The sequence below is a fragment of the Eptesicus fuscus genome, chromosome 13, assembly GCF_027574615.1.
Source record: "Eptesicus fuscus isolate TK198812 chromosome 13, DD_ASM_mEF_20220401, whole genome shotgun sequence".
NCBI lineage: Eukaryota > Metazoa > Chordata > Mammalia > Chiroptera > Vespertilionidae > Eptesicus > Eptesicus fuscus.
In genome coordinates, this window is record NC_072485.1 from 63,098,084 (window position 1) to 63,119,280 (window position 21,197).

Consider the following 21,197-nt stretch of genomic DNA (forward strand, 5'->3'; position numbering starts at 1 on the left):
ACATAACATACAAAAGCATATATAGAAAAAAATAAGTTGTCCTTGCAGTTCCTCAGTCCCCACACCCAGAGACAATACTGCCCTGGTAGCCCATTCAAATATTTCTACATAAGAAACATACTTGGGAGCATTTAGCACCTTTGCCTTTTCCATTTAATACATCTTAGAGAAAAGTCCTTGTGCATTCATATAGATATACTTTATTCTTCTTAACAGCATAGGATTTCATTGTATGGATATGCTATAATTTTTTTTAAATCATTTAGGTTAACTCCTTTTTTTCTATTACTAAAAATGCTATTGTGAAAATATTATATATAAGCTTTGCATACATATGTATACATTGCTTAGCTGCCTCCTCCTGGCTCCCTACCAGGAATTAAACCTGAAACCCAGGCATGTGCCCTGACCAGGAATTGAACAACCTTTCAGTGTACAGATGATGCCCAACCAACTGAGCCTCACCGACCAGGGCAACTGTTCCAAGTTTTAATAACAAACTGGTGGTGAGAAAATCAAGGAATCAGCTCTAGGTATCATTAAGAGAGGAGAAAAGATTTTCATAGCATAGTAGAAAGTGGTGACTGGAAAGAATAAATAAAAACACTTCATATTTATATACTAAAGAATTGAGAGCTCTTTATAAACTGTTTACATATATAAAGAATGGCTAAAGAAATAGTGAAACATGCCCTAGCTCCATGGTGGGCAAACTGCGGCTCACGAGTCACATGCGGCTCTTTGGCCCCTTGAGTGTGGCTCTTCCACAAAATACCAAGGCCTGGGCGAGTCTATTTTGAAGAAGTGGCGTTAGAAGTTTAAGTTTAAAAAATTTGGCTCTCAAAAGAAATTTCAGTCGTTGTACTGTTGATATTTGGCTCTGTTGACTAATGAGTTTGCCGACCACTGCCCTAGCTGGTTTGGCTCAGTGGATAGAGCGTTGGCCTGTGGATGAAGGGTCCCAGGTTCGATTCCAGTCAAGGGCATAAGCCTGGGTTGCGGGCTTGATCCCCAGTAGGGGGCATGCAGGAGGCAACCGATCAATGATTCTCTCTCATCATTGATGTTTCTCTCTCTCTCTCTCTCTCCCTTCCTCTCTGAAATCAATAAAAAGAAATAAAAGAAATAGCGAAACAGAGCAAGAAGTGTCTTAACCGGGGAAAATTGTCCACAGCAATACCTGCAATAAACAAATGAAATAAGATAAAGATTTAAAAGTGTCAGGAAAATAATTAGAAAGTCATTGTTGTATATTGTAAATAACATTTTAATAGGTAGTCAATAAAATGATAGGAGCAGCTCATGTGGACTTTGATATAAGGAAAAATTGATACTCTTCTTCCTATCCTCTGGCTTCAGTCTACCCCTTGGCCTAATGAACAAGTGTGATTCCATTTCCATATGACAGCCTGTCAAATATTTAAGGACAGCTCCCTTGCATCCCTTAGATCTCTTTTTCTTCAAGCTAAATATCTCATTTCTCATGCTTTCAGGTCCCTTGACCATACCACTCACACCATTCTGAAGATACTTTAGTTTATGTAAATACCCAAGTGAAATATATTATTGTCAGTCTGGTTGACTACTAGAATAGATGAGGACAATCAGCTCTCTCAACCTAGGAATTAGACTATTAATTCTGGCCAGAACCACATTTGCTTTTTGGCAGTTCTGTCACATCATTATCATTTTTCTTGCTCAGTGTTAAGGGGATTCACTAAATAGATTAATTAAATGCTTATTGTACAACTTCAAAATTTGTTTCACAAAATTGGTAATTTTCAGCTTGAAGAGCATAGTGTTTTTGCAAATCCCTAAATAGGTGATGTTCCTCCTGTTAGTTTTTTGTGCCTCAAAGGAGTCTTTGAAAAAATAGAGTTGATAACTATTAGAAACAGAGAGAGAGAGAGAGAGAGAGAGGAGTGAGAGAGAGAGTGAGTGTGTGTGTTATGATAGGGTGTGCTTTCAGCAAACTACAGTAGATCTGGCTGATTTATAAGACAACAGTGGATTTTTGTTTGTTGTTTGTTTCCCTTAATTAATTCTACAAATATTTACTAGATATACACTATGTGTCCAATTCTAGGGTTGTACCATTGAGAAGCGTTCTCTGCCATGAGGATCTTGTGGCTTGGTGGGGAAATTTCAATAATGTGTATTAAAGGCTATAATAGGAGTTAAGATGCTTTCTAAAGCAAGTGATCATCTCACCCAGCCTTGAGAAAGGCTTTTCCAAAAATGGAGTTACCTAATCTGGGTCTGGGAGGGTTTGAGGGAATTAGCTAGCTGTTCCTCAGAACTTTTTATATATTGTATTCTAGAACTGTATGATATAATCAGATTAAGGCAGTTGATGAGATTGTTCAGATTTTCTATTTTTTTAATAATTTTTTTCTTCAGTTCTATCAATTACTAAGATGTATATAATAAAATCTCCAAATATAATTTATGTTTATATTTTCTTAGTTCTGTCAATTTTACTTTAAACAGTTGTATTTTTTATGAAATTCAAAGTAAAAATAATTTGTCCATATACATATCTGTGTATCCTACCTAATAACAGACAAATATGCAAATTGACCGTATCTTCGCTATGCCCGCAATTGGCCAGGAGGCGTGGGGGGGCGGGACTCGGGGTGGCCGGGGTGGCTGATTGGGCCGGCGGAACGCTGATCTCGCGTCGCCAGCGGCAGCTCGAGCTCAGCATCTGCGCCATGGCTGTGCTGCGGCACAGAAGGGGCCTCTGGGCCAGCGAACTCACGTCCCACCGCGGACCATCAAAAGCGGGGGAGCTGGGTGCCTGTCCGCTCAGGCACCAGGCCTTTCAGAAGCCTCTTTCAGAAGCCTCCGCCTCGCCAGAGGCTTCTGAAAGGCCTGGTGCACCAACAGACAGGCACCCAGCTCCCCCGTGATTGAAAGCGAAAGTGTGTAGGGGATCCTACACGTGTATGATTCAATCATGCACTGGGCCTCTAGTAAATACATAATACACAATCACAGTGTTTTATAATTTCCCATATATTTATCATCAATTTGTATTCTTTTTTCCTTCCTATAAATGTAAGTTACCATGTTGTGTCATTTTCCTTTATCTTTTAATGATCTATAGTACAAGTCAGCTGTCGATGAATTGCCTCAGTTTTCACCTCAATTTTTTGTTAATTCTCACCTGAGGATATGTTTAGAGAGAGGAAGGAGAAAGGGAGAGAGAAAGAAACATCAATGTGAGAGAAACATGGATGGGCTGCCTCCCATTTGCGCTCTAACTGGAAATTAAACCCGCAGCCTAGGTATGTTCCCTGACTGGGAATCAAACCCACAATCTTTTGGCGTATGGGATGATGTTCAAATCAAGTCACCTGGCCAGGGTTGACCTCAATTTTTTAATACATTTTGTGAATTTACAACTGGAATGAGGTAGCTAGTGTCAAGATTTGGTGTCAAGATTAAGTTGGGAGAAACCAAGATGGCGCCATAGGTTAAACACCTAACCCGCAGCCGGGCACAACAATTTCAAAAATACAACTAGAGGGCAGAACGGTCATCGTCCAGAACCACAGGAAAGCTGGCGGACTGAAATGCCCACAGCTGGGGAGAAGGAGAAGGCCACGGGGACAGTCGGGGGAGCCGCAAAAGCCTGAGGTATGGAGAAACTGGCGGAGACACGAGCACGCGCGCCTGCGGGGAGGATGGAGCCGGAGAGGAAGGGGCGGCTGACGGCCTGGCCGGCGTTCACTGGCAGGAAGGAGATAAAGGCTCCGGATTGCGCTGAGCGCCGGCTCCGACTGCACTGAACCCCGTTCCGGGCGAAACCCTGGGAAGCCAGGTGCAGGCTGGGGGAATGAATCTGGGCTGTGGGGCGCAGGCACAGAGGAGCGGCGGAAGGCAGAGCTCCAGAGGCGCGCGCAGGAAGGGGCGCAAAGGACGGACTGTTGCCTGCGCCACTGAACTGCCCTAGCGGGAAGGAGACAAGGGCTCCGGACCGTGCTGAACCCCAGTTCCGACTGCACTGAACCCCAGTTCCGGGCGAAACCCTGGGAAGCCAGGCACATGCTGGGGGAATGAATTTGGCCTGTGGGGCAGAGGCACAGAGGAGCGGCGGCTCCAGAGGCGCACACGGGAGGGCGCGCAGAGGAGGGACTGTTGCCTGCGCCACTGAATGGCCCTGCTGGGAAGGAGACAAAGGCGCCAGACTGCGCTGAGACCCAGTTCCAACTACATTGAAACCCAGTTACAGGCAGCGGGCGAAACTCCAGGGCGCGTTTCTCTCAGAGGTGTTTGCAAAGAATACAGAGGGACACAGACACAGGAGCCTCATGTCTCCTGCACAGCAACTCTTCCTATATAGACAAAGAGGGTCCTCATGGACAATTGGCCTGGAGGACAATTCCTCCTAGTGACACCAACAACAATCAAGACTTAACTGTAGATACTCACTCAGTTTCGCAACTGCGCCGCCCCCGCAGGCCGCCCGGCCCGGGGCACTGGGGACGCCGCGGCGGCAGCGGCGCCCGGAGCCCGGCGGCCGCCCAGCGCCCATCCCCGCCGCAAGGCCCCCGCGCGCCTGGTTCCGCGGGCCGCGCGCCCCGCACACCAGACGGAGGCCCGGGCGCCCTCTCCGTGCACCTCCCGGCGCCACTAGACCTCAGTAGAGTTGACTGAATTCAAGGGATTAAGAAGAACAAATTGGGGAATTCGAAAAAGATGACGGCGGAGGTGAAGGCTGATGTGTTGCCTCACATGGCAGTTTCGGAAATACAACTGGAACATGGACTAGTGAGGGTGGCGACTGCTGCTCGCGTCTCCCCAGACCGGGCGGCTGCTCCTCTCAGTCAGCACCGCAGCCGGGGCCATGGGCTCGTGGGCGCCGCAGCAGCTGCTGTGGCGGCGGCCGCGGACTCGGCGCAGCGGCTCTCTGTGAAGGAAGAGACCATCTTTCTGCAGGAGGGGCGCATCCGCGCCACCGACCTGGCCGAACTGCGCAGTGAGATCCTCGAGGCCCCGGAGGCCGCCAACACCGATTTGGAGGATTCTTAGGAGTTCTCATCTTACATTCAAGCCCTTTAAGCCATTTTGACAGAGGAGAATCAAGAAGGCGGCTAAGTTAAACAAAGGAACTGCGAACTCCACCGCGCACAGCAATTTCAGGGGCACGAATGGAGGACAGAGCCTCTGCCATCCAGAACTACAGGAGAGATGGCTGAATGGTAGATTTATAGCTAAGAGGGAAGAGGAAACCAGCGAAATCGGAGGGGATGAGGTGTGGAGGCGCGTGGGTCTGGTTGGTGGCAGGGGAAAGGGGCTTTTGTTCCAAACCTAGGGGAGATTAGCTCTCCATCACACTGAAATCCAGCTTCTGGGGACCCGTGGGAGACCCAGATGCCTGCGGGGAGAGGCGGGACTCTTGCGGAGGTGCCAAGCGCCCCTGGGTCTGGGGGAGGCCGCGCTCCCCTGGGTCCGAGTGAGGCCAGGGGTCCATAGATCCAGGTGAGGCCTCGCGCATCTAGGCCCGGGTGAGCCCAAGTGGCCCTGGGTCTGGGAGAGGCCAAACATCCCTGGGTCCAGGTGAGACCATGTGTCCCTGGATCGGGTGAGGCCTCGTGAACCTAGGCCCGGGTGAGCCCAAGTGGCCCTGGGTCTGGGAGAGGCCAAGCGTCCCTGGGTCCGGGTGAGACCATGTGTCCCTGGATCCGGGTGAGGCCTCGTGCACCTAGGCCCGGGTGAGCCCAAGTGGCCCTGGGTCTGGGAGAGGCCAAGCGTCCCTGTGTCCGGGTGAGACCATGTGTCCCTGGATCCGGGTGAGGCCTCGTGCACCTAGGCCCGGGTGAGCCCAAGTGGCCCTGGGTCTGGGAGAGGCCAATCGTCCCTGGGTCCGGGTGAGACCATGTGTCCCTGGATCCAGATGAGGCCTCGTGCACCTAGGCCCGGGTGAGCCCAAGTGGCCCTGGGTCTGGGAGAGGCCAAGCGTCCCTGGGTCCGGGTGAGACCATGTGTCCCTGGATCCGGGTGAGGCCTCGAGCACCTAGGCCCGGGTGAGGCCACGTGCCCCTGGGTCTGGAAAAGACCAAGCGCCCCTGGGTCCAGGTGAGACCATGTGTCCCTGGATCCGGGTGAGGCCTCGTGCACCTAGGCCCGGGTGAGCCCAAGTGGCCCTGGGTCTGGGAGAGGCCAAGCGTCCCTGGGTCCGGGTGAGACCATGCGTCCCTGGATCCGGATGAGGCCTCGTGCACCTAGGCCCGGGTGAGCCCAAGTGGCCCTGGGTCTGGGAGAGGCCAAGCGTCCCTGGGTCCGGGTGAGACCATGTGTCCCTGGATCCGGGTGAGGCCTCGTGCACCTAGGCCCGGGTGAGCCCAAGTGGCCCTGGGTCTGGGAGAGGCCAAGCGTCCCTGGGTCCGGGTGAGACCATGTGTCCCTGGATCCAGATGAGGCCTCGTGCACCTAGGCCCGGGTGAGCCCAAGTGGCCCTGGGTCTGGGAGAGGCCAAGCGTCCCTGGGTCCGGGTGCGACCATGTGTCCCTGGATCCGGATGAGGCCTCGTGCACCTAGGTCCGGGTGAGCCCAAGTGGCCCTGGGTCTGGGAGAGGCCAAGCGTCCCTGGGTCCGGGTGCGACCATGTGTCCCTGGATCCAGATGAGGCCTCGTGCACCTAGGTCCGGGTGAGCCCAAGTGGCCCTGGGTCTGGGAGAGGCCAAGCGTCCCTGTGTCCGGGTGAGACCATGTGTCCCTGGATCCGGGTGAGGCCTCGTGCACCTAGGCCCGGGTGAGCCCAAGTGGCCCTGGGTCTGGGAGAGGCCAAGCGTCCCTGGGTCCGGGTGCGACCATGTGTCCCTGGATCCAGATGAGGCCTCGTGCACCTAGGTCCGGGTGAGCCCAAGTGGCCCTGGGTCTGGGAGAGGCCAAGCGTCCCTGGGTCCGGGTGAGACCATGTGTTCCTGGATCCAGATGAGGCCTCGTGCACCTAGGCCCGGGTGAGCCCAAGTGGCCCTGGGTCTGGGAGAGGCCAAGCGTCCCTGGGTCCGGGTGCGACCATGTGTCCCTGGATCCAGATGAGGCCTCGTGCACCTAGGCCCGGGTGAGCCCAAGTGGCCCTGGGTCTGGGAGAGGCCAAGCGTCCCTGTGTCCGGGTGAGACCATGTGTCCCTGGATCCGGGTGAGGCCTCGTGCACCTAGGCCCGGGTGAGCCCAAGTGGCCCTGGGTCTGGGAGAGGCCAAGCGTCCCTGGGTCCGGGTGCGACCATGTGTCCCTGGATCCAGATGAGGCCTCGTGCACCTAGGTCTGGGTGAGCCCAAGTGGCCCTGGGTCTGGGAGAGGCCAAGCGTCCCTGGGTCCGGGTGCGACCATGTGTCCCTGGATCCAGATGAGGCCTCGTGCACCTAGGCCCGGGTGAGCCCAAGTGGCCCTGGGTCTGGGAGAGGCCAAGTGTCCCTGGGTCCGGGTGAAGCCAGAGCCTGGGTCCGGGTGAGGCCGTGTGCCCCTGGATCCATCCGGGTGAGGCTGGGTCCCAGGCCCGGGTGAGACCACGCGCCCCTTGGGTATGGGTGAGGCCACGTGCCCCTTAGTCCGGGTGACGCCGTGCCCCTGGGTTCGGCCGAGACCAAACCAGAGGGAGTCGGACCTCCGTTACCGCCATTTGTCCACCATCCAGAGCTGGGGGGTCAGTGCTGACATGTACACATAAGGAACTACTGGACATTGAAATTGAGTCTCAAAAGAACTGTTGGTCCAGGGGGAAGCTCGCTACAGACTGATTCATTTGCCTGTCAGCATAACTATTATTGCTCGTCTCACATTCAGTGCTTATTAGTATATATCTAGTGACATATGATCTCGCTCATCTAGGGGAAATGATGAACAACATAGACTGAGGAACAAGAACAGAACCAGAAGCAAGGAGGCATCGATCGGACTATCGGGCCTCAGAGGGAGGATAGGGGAGGGTAGGGGGAGGGTGGGGGGAGGGGGAGAGTTCAACCAAAGGACCTGTATGCATGCATATAAGCCTATCCAACGGTTAAGTTCAACAGGGGATTGGGGCATGCGTGGGGAGAGGGGTGGGATGGGAATGGGGGGATGAGGACAAATATGTGACACCTTAATCAATAAAGAAATTTAAAAAAAAAAAAAAAAAGATTAAGTTGGGTTTGTTTTTCAGCTCTTCAAATATATAATTACCATTTATTCTAGCCTTCATTGTTTCTGATGACAAATCAGTTGTTAATTGTATTGTTGTACCCCTGTATATCATATTATTTTCCCCTTCTGCTTCCAAGGTTATGATGTTCTTAGATTTGGTTTCTTTGCATTTATCCTAGTAGAGGTTTCCTGTGCTTCTTGGATCTGTAACTGAATATTTTCATCAAACTTGGGGAAGTTTTAGCCATATTTTGGCCATCACTTCTTTAAATATTGTTTCTGCTTCTTTCTGTCTCAGTGTCTAAGACTCTAATTAAACACTGGTTGGACTTCTCAATATTGCTCCACATGTCTCAAGTTCTGGTTATTTTCTATTTTCTTCAGATTGCATAATTTCTGCTGATCTGCCTTCATGTGTTTTTTTTTCTTCTATCTTTAATCTACTCATGAGATAACCAAGTAAATTTTTTATTTAAAGAATCATAATTTTAAGGTATAAATTTTCTATCTACTTCATTTTTATAGTTTTTCATTTCTCTCTTGATTTTTTTCTCTTTACTTGTTGATACCATACGTTTTTAATACTTGGTATACATTTTTCTTTAATTCTTTGAACATATTTATAATAGCTGTTTTGAAGTATTTTTGTTGTTGTTAATCCTCACCCTAGGATATTTTTCCCATTGCTTTTTATAGAGTTGGGGGGGGGGGGAGAATGAAAAAGAAAGAGAGAGAGAGTGAGGGAGACATATGATTTGGTTGCCCCCTGCACGGGCCCTGGCTGGGGCCAGCTACATGCCTTTGACTGGAATCAAACCTGCAAACCTTTCAGTGTGAGGGCTGACCCTCTAACCACCAAGAACACCAGCCAGGGCTAAAGTCTTTTTCTTTTAAATCCAACTTTGGAGCCCATTTGGAATCAGTTTCTTTGGAGTGTGTTTTCATTAGTCTGGATCATATTCAGTAATTTTTGGTTGAAACCTGTATGTTGTAAATAGTAACATTGTAATGATTCTGAATTTTATTATGTTCTTCTGAAGATTACTTGTTTTTTTGTTTTAATAAGTAGTTAGCTTGCCTGGGCTTAAATTATTAACTCATTTTAGTATACTATGCAGCAGATAATATCTCTATCCAGTTTTTTCACCTTTCAATGTTGCTTTTTCAGCCTGGTCACACAAGAATGGTCCTTGGAATCACAAAGTTTACTCAATAGCCAAATATTTGTACAAAATACATACTCGGATTTGGGGCTCACACTTTCTATAATCCTCAGCCTTAGTTCTGTTCTCTGACACCTCAAGTCAATAGACTTCAGCTTTTTATAGTACAAAATTCTGCTCTCAGATTGGGAAAAGCATACCTTTAAAAGGAGCAGCAAATTTGTAAATCTCACATGCATAACAACCCTCTCAATTTTATGGCTACAGTAGATGGAGAATGATTTTTATAAAAATCAGGAAGACTCTATTAAGAGTATCAACTTCAAAATAAGTCTCTTAGCCTATCTAACTATACCTTAGGAAAACATAATTATTGCCCTACCTCCTATAATTGTTTTAAGGAGAAAAACTATAAAAACACCGGATTGTTCATGGTATATGGTAGGATTCTGACTATATTATTTTTTTCTTTTTTACAGAAGAGGATAAATATAATACTTATTCTCCTTTGCTCTTCAAGTATTTCCTGGCAGAAGGAATTGTCACTGGGCATACTTTGTTGGTCGCATCTGCAAAAGAAGACCCTGCTGACATATTACAGGTATAGATTAGATTGTATTCTATATATTCAATATTGCATCTTGAATATTTTATGAAAACATATTGTTTATATATATACTAGTAGCCCATTTGCAGGAAGAATCCTGCAAGCGGCTGCTGCGGCCGAATACGCAGCCGCTGCCGCTGCTGTTGCGGCCACCGCGCCTGCACCCGCGGGCTGCAGCTGCCCGCCCCGCTCCGCCCCGCCCGGGCTTTCCCTCTGGCAGCCACCTTGCTTTCTGCTTTTCCTCCCTCTTCCTTCTAAGTCAGTGATAGGCAACCTTTTGAGCTTGGTGGGTCAAACTTCGCCAAAAAACCGAGCATAACTCGGGTAGTGTGTCACTTTGTTGAGCAAAGGCTCAATACTACTTCCAGCGACCTACATTTGTAACCAGCTTTTAAAAGAGGGCATGTGCCTTATTTTCCAATAGGAATGAAAGTTAAGAAAAAAGTATAAGGGAAAAATAAACTCAACTCTCTGTCACTAACTTGTGAAAACCAGCTCTGATATAACATTAAAATAAACGCACATTTGTATTTGATGTTTGTGCATCAGCCAACAAAAAAGGGGGCTTTTGCATGCAGAAAGGTAACCTAAGTCATATAGTAAAAATTCCATACTCTGTAATATTTATCCTCAAGAAGGTGAAATATATGTAGGATCTCGGCTTGGATTTTAATTTCTGTGTTGCTACTTAACTGGTGACAGGATCTTGTGCAAGTCACTTAACCTTTCATATTAAGATGGGGATAATACCCCAGCTACCTCATTCCAGAGTTCCAAATTTCAAATATCTGGGAGGTTTGCTTTCTAAATCACACACATTGCTTTCAAAAATTTTATTTCGAGCTCATAAAAAAATGAATTGTTGTACTTGATGGTTATTGTTATGCTCAAAAGAAATGTCAAAATCTTAGCACTATTATATAGTACTTTATCATTCTTTGAAAATAATCCACAAAGGCCAGAATTGGGAATATTAGAAGTATAGTTCATTTTTCTTCTGAATACTTTTACCAAAAAAAAAAAAAAGTAGTTAGAAGAAAATATTCGATCTTTTTGGGAATGATACATGACTTGAAATTCTGAAAACCAGAATCATTAAAAGTAAAAAGAAATGCTTTTTCATCAGCTCCCAAATTAACATATTATCCCTGTACATGAGATACTAAAGGATACCATGAAAAGAAGAAGGCAGCACACCTTCAAGGGTCATAGATTAAGCAGACAGTACAGAAGGGTAACTTTACGGTGTGACAACCCCAAAGAAGGCTACTTCTCCAACTAGTGTTGGAATGATTCTTCAGTGGCCAGTCTTTCTCTCCTGAAATTTTAAGTTTTGTTCAACAAAAAAATGATAAGCAGTTGCAGAAAGTGGCCTTAGCTCACCACATCAATCTTTTAATATTCTGGAATAGTAATGAACTCAGAAGCACTTGAAATGTGAATGAAATTTTTGTAAAATAGTCTTACTTCAGTTCTGTTATTTATGTGCGTGTGTATCTAAAAGACGGTGCTAGGTTTCAGAAACAAGGTAGAGAGTATTAAACTGAAGATGAATTGGAAGTAGAAAGTAGAGTTGAGACTATGAAGTGAAACTTCTTACCTTTATATTCTTAAAACAGATTACAATATACAGAGAGCTATAGAATTAAAGAAAATCGATTTTATGCCTTTATTCAGGACTCAATGAGCAGAAAGAATCAGTTTTGTTCTATTGACACCTAATGTACTATAGGATGTAATATTCAAAATTAATAAAAATAAAGGGATATCCCAATTTCATATAGTACCCCACAATACCCTAAGGATTTTTGTTTGTGACATTTTCCATAAGCTGTATTTATTCTGGAAAAATAAAAGAATATGACATCAGACAAAACCAGTCGCTTGTGTATTCCTAAGCCAGGGATTTAACTGATCAGGATCTCTTAAATGAAAATAAATGCCTAATTTGATTCCTAATTGAGATTTCTTTGACAATAAATATTCCTGAAACTTTAGAATATATATTTTCCAACAATGTAAAAATTTTATTACCTGAATTTAATAAATAATTATAAGATTATTATCACTATCCTACCTTATAATAGACAAATATGCAAATTGACCACACCTTTGCTACGCCCAAGCCACGCCCACCAGGAAACCATTGCAGGGACGTTGGGGTGTGGAGGAGCCCAAGGCCTGGAAAGCCGCCCGAGGCTTTCCCGGCCTTGGGCACCAGCCGGGAGCCTGCACGGATCACAGGAAACCATTGGGGGTTGGCTCCTGCGATTGGTAGCAGGGACGCTGGGTGCGGCCGAGCCCAAGGCTGGGAAAGCCTCGGGCGAAGGCTTTCCCGGCCTTGGGCACCAGCATGCACGGATCGCAGGAAACCACCGCGGGTCGGCTCCTGCGATCCTTAGCAGGGATGTTGGGTGCGGCCGAGCCCAAGGCCACCGCCCGGGGCCAAGCCCCGACCCTGAAAGAAGGCAGAAGGCCAAGGCCTGGGTCCCCTGTGCCGGCAGAAAACTGGTGCAGGCAGCCAGGTGAATGAAGGTCTATTGCACGAATCTTCGTGCAAACGGGCTACTAGTCCTAATATAATTATATTTAGAAATGTTTTAGTTATATCAGGTTTTTACAAATTAGTTTATATTCAATAAAGTCAATTAATACTTAAAGGAATTTTGTAAGAATCCTATGCCAAGATAAGAATTCTTCTATAACTCAAATAATTATTGCATAACCTGTTTATTTAATATAGATTTTCATATATCATATTTTGTTAAAAACCGGTTACTGAGCACCCTTATACAGTAAACATTTGCTAAAGAAGATCATTGCACATGATCTCACCAACCAAACCTGCTAATACCAGTGAATTTGTGGATAATTTAGTCTACTCAAAATATATTACTTTTTTTTTAATGTATGACTTTTAAAAATGTCTTTATGTAGCATCGCCTATACCCTGGATTTCCATGTCATCTACATTTCCCAATGTTTTAACAATTTAAGTCGCCTTTCCCCCATATACTTTTTTTTAAATTAAATTTCTCTTTATTGTTGAAAGTATTACAAATGTCCCCTTTTTTCTCCCATTGACTGCCTTCCCTCCACTCCTGTCCCCTCCCCAGGCCTTCACCCCACTATTATCTGTGGCAATGGGTTACACATGTATACATGTAAGTTTTTTGGTTGCTCTCTTCCCTCCCCCCACTCTCCTTCCCTTGAGGATCCTCAGTCTGTTGCATGCTTCCATGTCTCTGGATCTATTTTGTTTGTCAGTTTCTTTTGTTCATTAGATTCCACATATAAGTGAGATCATGACATATATTTTTAAATATTTAACTAGAGATGATGTGAAGGGCAGACATACTTTTAATATATGATATATGGATACTCAGGTTGGATATTTGGTGTACTTTGTATTCACATTATGATAATCAGTAATATCTTTGGATTTGTTTATCTTTCAGAAAATAAATAGCCCCCACCAAAAAAAAAAAAAAAAAAACCTCAAAATCAACAAAGTAATATACTTACTGACACAATATAATATACTTGCTGATTCATGGATAATGCTTAAGTAGTATTAATTATACAGTTACCAAAACCTGCAAGGATCAAAAGATTTTATTTTTAAGAAGGATTTCTCATGCTGCACGGATTATGTTGCTACATAATAGCTCAGTAGTACTTCTGCTCAATTGTAAAATAGCTTAGAGAGGAGTATGATGCCTATAGTTGGTATAATGCATTGGTAATTAAGAGGGTGGGAGGTCAGGCTTCATTAACTGCTGAGGGATTGTATCTTGGGTTTTATTATGCCCTAGAGAACATAAAAAGTGAGAAGGGTCAAACTGTTGGAATCAGATTTTGCTTGTGCATCTGCCAAAACAAAGATCACAAACTAATATAGCAGTAGGCAAAGAATGGCTTGAATTGAAAGGGAACAAATATATTTGCAACGTCTTATGGATAAGGATAAATGTTTCTGATGAAAAATACATATGTACTTAAATACTGGGGTATATTTTGGTATTGGAAGTTTGTAATAATTTTATTTTCATATGGGTTTTTCTTAAAGTAGAATAAATAGTTCTTTTTGTCTGAAGGTAGGGCCAGTTGCTTTATTATGTTTTTTCTAACCTGATTCAATTAATTAAAAGAGGTAGAGAAATTTTATATTTCCAAGCCTATTTTCTATGTAGAATTTATGAAGCCTGCTTTTTATTTTTTAATTCCTGATCCTTGCTACCCAATATATGCAAACTGTAAGCACCACATTGCAGGAAATAACCAAAAACCTGATATTTTTTCTTTTAGAAAACAAGAATATGACAATAGAGTGTGTTATAAAGGGCTAGACAGTAAATATTTTTGGCCTCGCAGGCCATATGGTCTCTGTTACAGCTACTCAGTTCTACTCTTGTATCACTAAGACAGCCATAGATACTTCATAAACAAATGAGCATAATTGTGGTCCAATAAAACTTTATTTACAAAAACAGGTAGCTGGCTGACTTTGACTTACAGGCTATAATTTGCTGACCCCTTGAGTACCCCAAAGCCATTAAGATTTTCTACTTAATTGTTTTCTGAAAATTTGCTGTTATTCTTTCCCTATTGAATTACCTTGGCACCAATATAGAAAATCTATTAACTGAATATATGGGTGTGTTTCTCTGAATATATGGTTCTGAATATATGGTTCTGTTCCATTAAATCATATGTCTGTCTTACATGAACTTCATTTTTCTACTTTCATAATTTCTTGAAACCAGGTATTTTTTTAGTATAAAATTGTAAAATATATCAATAATTTTAATTTTGATTATACGTTAATATATTTTTGTTAATCAGTCTAAATAAAATATAACCACATTAAAATTAATTTCTCCTTTTTTTACGTTTTAAATGTAGCTTTTAGAAATTAAACATGTGGCTCACATTTGTGGCTCAAATTAAATTTTTTTTTTTGCAAATAAAAATATCTCTAGTTTTATGTTTATTTCTGTGATTTAATGAAAGTAAAATGAACATACAATATAAGTGGCAAGGTAACATTGCCTGGAATGCAGTTGGCTCACAATACATGGTTTTATTTTTCCATTATTTTTATATTATTATTATTATTTTAATTCTTTATTGTTTAAAGTATTACATGTCTCCTCTTCCCCCCATTGACCTCTCCCCAGCCACTCCCACCCCCAGCACATGCCTTCACCCCATATTGTCTGTGTCCATTGGTAATGCTTATATGCATGCATACAAGTCCTTTGGTTGATCTCTGCCCCCGTCCCCCCACAACACACACACACCCTTTCCTGCCTTCCCTCTGAGGTTTGACAGTCTGTTTGATGCTTCTCTGTCTCTGGATCTATTTTAGTTCATCAGTGTATGTTGTTGATTATATTCCACAAATGAGTGAGACTATGTGGTATTTATCTTTCTCCAACTGGCTTATTTTGCTTAGCATAATGTTCTCCATGTCCATCCATACTGTTGTGAATGGTAAGAGTTCTTTCTTTTTATAGCAGCGTAGTATTCCATTGTATAAATGTACCATAGTTTTCTAATCCACTCATCTGCTGATGGGCACTTAGGCTGTTTCCAAATCTTAACTATTATAAATTGTGCTGCTATGAACATAGGGGTGCATGTATCATTTCTGATTGGTGTTTCTGATTTCTTGGGATATATTCCTAGAAGTGGGATTACTGGGTCAAATGGGAGTTCCATTTTTAATTTTTTGAGGAAACTCCATACTGTTCTCCACAGTGGCTGCACCAGTCTGCATTTCCATGAGGGTTCCTTTTTCTCCGCATCCTCGCCACCAGCACTTGTCATTTGTTGATGATAGCCATTCTGACAGGTGTCAGATGGTATCTCATTGTTGTTTGATTTGCATCTCTTGGATGATTAGTGACTTTGAGCATGTTTTCATATGTCTCTTGGCCTTTTTATGAAATCAGGTATTTTTAAGTCCTCTAACTTTTTTCTTTTGCAAACTTGTCATGGGAGTGGCAGCTCCAAGGAACTCTGATCACGTTTGGGGTCCTTAAAAATCCAGGAAGGTCGCCCTAACTGATCTGGCTCAATGGATAGAGCATCGGCCTGCGGACTGAAGGGTCCCGGGTTCGATTCCGGTCAAGGGCATGTACCTTGGTTGTGGGCACATCCCCAGTGGGAGGTGTGCAGGAGGCATATGATTGATGTTTCTCTCCCATCAATGTTCCTAACTCTCCATCCCTTTCCCTTCCTCTCTGTAAAAAATCAATAAAATATATATTTTTTAAAAATCCAGGAAAGTCAATAGCCTTCCTTAATTCCATTCTGCCTTGTGTGTTCCCTTTAGTTTAAACTGTCAGTGTCTGTACCAGTGTAATTCCATCTCTATTCCTGGATTCTGCTGAGATGGCTGCTTTAATCCAAGTGTCACACCCATGATCTCCATAACCTTACTGTTCCTTCAGAACAAGCTTTTTCATTTTTTGCAATATGGATAAGCTAAGATTTTTCCAATTCAAGTTCTCTTTCCTTTTGGCTGAAATTCCTTTGTTAATTCATTTCTCCCTTTTTGCATTTTACTCTAAGCACTTAGGAGGAACCAGGCCGCTCCTTCAAAACTTAGCTTACAAATCTCCTCAGCTAAAATCCATTTTCATCACTCCCAAGCAGTACCTTCCACAAAACACTAGAACACGTCAGCCCAGTTCTTTGCCACTTCATAACGTTTTCCATAATATGTTCCTTGCATTTTCCTCCTGTTTTCAATAATATGTTCCTCATTTTCATTTGAGACTTCACCAGAATCACCCTTAACTTCTCTAACTTCTAGCTTGCATCTCAAAACTCTTCCAGCCTTTGGAATTATCTAATTCTAAAACCACTTTCATATTTTTAGCTATTTGTTACAGCAGTAGCCATTTTTGTTTGGTACTAGAATCACTCTTGTTCATCTTGGGCTGCCATAGCAGAATACCACCGACTGGGTGACTTAAAGACAGATTTATTTTCTCACAGTTCTAGAGGCTGGGGTTAGCTAGTGGAGTCTCTCTAAAGGTATTTTCTCTTAATTTTGTCAGTTTCCCCAGGGAGGAATCTTCTAATTTCCCAATCTCCTGCCTGTTCCCAGTAAGGAGAGCTTCTGGCCTTCTGAGAGTTTAGCAGTGGGAGCCAACTGTGTCTGTGTGTATGAGAAGAGGAAGCTGCCTTGCCCTCTGCCTGAAGATTTCTGTGTTCCTTGTCTTACACATGATGTCTCACCCCTGCCCTCTGTAGTGCTCCTGCTTCCAGAGTTTGTCCAACTTGACCTCTCCATTTCTCTTGCACAGTGGGGGAGGAGGAGTATCCTGGCTCTGTGGGGAAAATGGAAGGTCTGGGGGTCTTATTGTTTCTTTTAAAGACTTTCAACAAATTTTCCTGTTTACACACAAGAGTGTTACTCCTTGCTTGCTGCAATTACTGCTTTGCTTTTCAGGTATGCCAGTTGTTGAGGTTTGTTAAAGCCAAGTGGTAGAAACTGGATTGTTTCACATTTTTCTCTATTATTTTCTAGATGTTTATATATCTCAGAGAAAATAATTTGAGATGCAAAGGATATATTACAAACAATGTTTATTGTATTATTCTTGGACTGCAGACAAGCTAAAGGTTCAACAGTAGGAAATGATAAACTGAATGGTAATTAAGCTATATAATTCAATATGCAGCCATTGAAAATCTTACTTTAAACAAAAAGGTAGAAATGCTCACAATATCATAATTTTAGAACTCAATACTATATGTTATAATATGCAAATAGTTAATATGCATTTTTAAAAAATATATGTAAAGGACTGGAGGGAAATACTTAAATATGTTCAGAGTTATTATTTCTGGTTACGTGGTTAATAGGTTATCATTTTCTTTTTTATATGTTTTTATATCACATGATCTCACTCCTATGTGGAAGCTAATTAACAAAATAAACTGATGAATAGAGTGGATCCAGAAACATGGAAGCACAGAATAGAGCACGGAATCTTGGAGGGAAGGCCAGGGAGGGTGGGTGGGTGGAAGGTGATCAACCAAAGAACTTGTATGCATATATGTATACGACATGGACACAGACAATAGGGTAGTGAAGGCCTGGGGTGGGGGCTGGCTGGAGGGAGTCAGTGGGGCAAAAAAGGGAACATATGTAACACTTTCAACAATAAAGATAAGAAAAAGGAACCTAGTGACTCCTACATCTTAATAGGCTTCATAATCACATTTCTAAACTTACTGGAGAATATGTTAATGTCGCTTGAAGCAAAGAATCATTGATCAGTTCAACAATTCTTTCACTTTTACTTCATTTTTGTTTTATAAATTAAAGTACAAAATTATTAATAGCATTTTACCATATCCTTCTTTTATGGAAGTATTTGTCTAACATATCTATGTATGTATACACATAAGTATATGCTGGTAATGTCATTAGTGATTATTGTGGGAGAGGTTGGCTTTTTTAACTTTATTCTTTTGTCATAGTTATTATTGTGTCCCTGGGAGGAAAAAAATGTTAACCCAAATATTTATATTATTAACTGGTATTGACAGTCAAAATGTATGTCTCTGAGTATTGGTTAAGACAGTTATTTGACTGACTTCATATAATCGAACATTACTTGAGTGCTTAATATGTGGCATGCACCATTCTCTATATTTTACATTTTTAATTCATTTTTTCCTTACAACAATGCATTGAAGTAAATACTCCCCCCCCCCCCCCCATTCTTCAGATAATAAATGAAGACATAGAGAAGTCCAGTAGGTGTTCAGCATAACTATTGACACAAAGCTACTAGTGCAAACAGTAAAGTCAAGATTTGGGCCCAAACAATCTTGTTGCAGAATTCAAACTCATAACCACTATGCCATATTGTACTATACATCTTAGAAATATTTACTTTCATCGGAAAAAGTAGTTACTTTATATTTTGTAAAATACTAATACTACTCTAGGTACAATGGATTCAGAGCTTACATGATATAACTAGTTTCTAATGCTATCATAAATTAAAATGTTAATCTAATTGGAGGTCTTTTAGGAAGTGACTATCATATATGATGCTGAATGCATTGTCCAGGTGATTAGTTGACTTGATTCTAAGATAAATACATCTGACCTTGAAAAGTAAAGGTTGAAATTTAGACTATTAGTGACAGCACAAGATCGTGTTTACTAAGTCAGCCTCACATTATCTTTGCGATTCTGGCTAAGAAAAGATACAATTATTGCATGGGCTTTCCTTCTCCAAGAAACTTATGTACTTTTTTCTTTGCATTATTTCTATAGTACCTTTTCGCACACCAAAAAAAAATTGTTGTTGTTGTTGTGTGTGTGTGTTTCTTAAAAAAAATTGTTTTCATTATGTTTTCTGTAGTCACTCAGTAGGTCAGCTTCCAAAAAAAAACAAGTAAAATTGGAATCCATTGTCTCTTCATTTAAGCACAGATTTTAAACTCTCCTTTTATTTTTTAAAGAAGAGGCATAAGCTTGCAGGTGCAAAACTAATATTTGATATCGGCAAAATAAATGTCTTTATTCTTAGTTATTTTTTCACCCATTATTTCGGTGAATGAGTTTTTGAATTCCAGAATTACAAACCAGTAAACAGATTGTGCACAAGCTTTATTTTTACCTTGTGGCAAACATAACAATAATTACATGTAATATAGTACATAAGTGCTAATTTGAGACTTTGCTTTAAGTGTATAAATTTAAAATATGAGCACAGCCTTTTGTTGTACCAGCAGTTGATTTTGGTTAGTATAAAAATTGGAATATTTTCTTTAAATTCCAGTTCATTGCTAAAAATTTAAACTGCACATTTAATATTATATTTACCCCCTTTCTCTGTTTTAGATTTATATTTGTTATGACTTTGTGCTTGAACCAATTTTAAGACATCAAGTTTTAATACATTAGAAAATTCTAGTATTGCTAATATCATTATTTAAGAAAATTGTCTCTTTTTTTTTTTGCCACACATGCTCAATAATGTGTCGTTCTGTTTTCTTAGGGACTTCCTGCACCATTACTTGATGATAATTACAAAAAAGAACTTGGTGAAGATGTACATAGTCATGAAACACCAGAATTTAACAGTAAGATGAAAATAGCTTGGCGTTATCAGCTGTTACCTAAGATGGAGGCAAGTCAGCATACAAACTATGCATTTCTAAAATTTGTTTTCATTTTATGGAATCTCTTGTTGTACAACTGTTAAAGTGCAATACAATGTATACTTGTTTATTTAAATAACTAGATATATTTCATTTATAGTGTATTTGATCAAGATGACATATTTCTTAATAATAAAATTATAGCAAATAGTGTTTCTTTTTAAGCCAAAATAGATTATTTCATTTCTTCCATAGTCTCCATACGGAATCTTTTATTCTAGGGTTGCAAGCCAGTGTAAGTGAACTAGCAAAGCCATTCATTATATATTTTTTTAATTTTTATTGAATTTATTGGGGTGACATTGGTTAATAAAATCATATTGGTTTCAGGTGTACAATTCTGTAATTCATCATCTGTATATTTGTGTTCACCACCCAAAGTCAAATCTCCTTTCATTTACTCGTAAATCTCCATTTATCATTTACTAGTATCCCCCCTTTACCCTCTTTCACCTCCTATCAGCCCCTCCCCTCTGGTAATCATCATACAGTTGCCTGTGTCTGTGAGGCTTGTTTTTGTGTTTGTGGTGTTTTTGTTTGTTTTTGCTTAATCCTTTCACCTTTTTTACACAGCAAAGTATGAGTACTAGTTTCCCCCCCACACACACACACTAATTTAGTGTCTTACCAAACATTTTAGATTATTGTCAATCTAATAGTAGTTTTGTCTCATTCCTCCTTCAGAGTGGTGTGCCTGCACTGTTTTGATTGTCTGTGGGAGGAAACATCTCAGAGATTACATATTAGCACATAAACCCAGTGCTCAGTTTTCAGGGTCTACAACTTGAGTGTTCTAAAAAAGTGTGCTCTTGCCCTAGCCTGTTTGGCTCAGTGGATAGAGCATCAGCCTGCGGACTGAAGGGTCCTTGATTCGGTCCCGGGTTTGATTCCAGTCAAGGGCACATGCCTGGGTTGCAGGCTCGGTCTGATGTGCAGGAGGCAGCCAATCAGTGATTCACTCTCATTATTGATGTTTCTACCTCCCCCTTCCTTTCTGAAATCAATAAAATATAAATATAAATAAATATATATGTATACATATATATGTATATGTGTGTGTGTGTGTGTGTGTGTGTGTGTGTGTGTGTGTATT

The 21,197-nt window shown here is 42.3% G+C and overlaps 1 protein-coding gene across 6 annotated transcripts in view; it reads left to right on the top strand.

The window, feature by feature from the left end:
- Positions 1–21,197, top strand: part of ELP4 (elongator acetyltransferase complex subunit 4) — a 175,984-nt gene that overhangs the window by 10,544 nt on the left and 144,243 nt on the right. For 5 of the 6 annotated variants that reach the window (XR_008558030.1, XM_008148937.3, XM_054725789.1 and 2 more), the window contains exons 3-4: positions 9,777–9,898; positions 19,942–20,073. Coding sequence is in view for 5 of the 6 variants with exons in the window: in XM_008148937.3 (XP_008147159.2) it covers positions 9,777–9,898; positions 19,942–20,073 (254 nt within the window). In the remaining variant the exon portion in view is untranslated. The remainder of the gene's footprint in view (positions 1–9,776; positions 9,899–19,941; positions 20,074–21,197) is intronic. The other variant, XM_054725791.1, reaches the window with a different exon arrangement.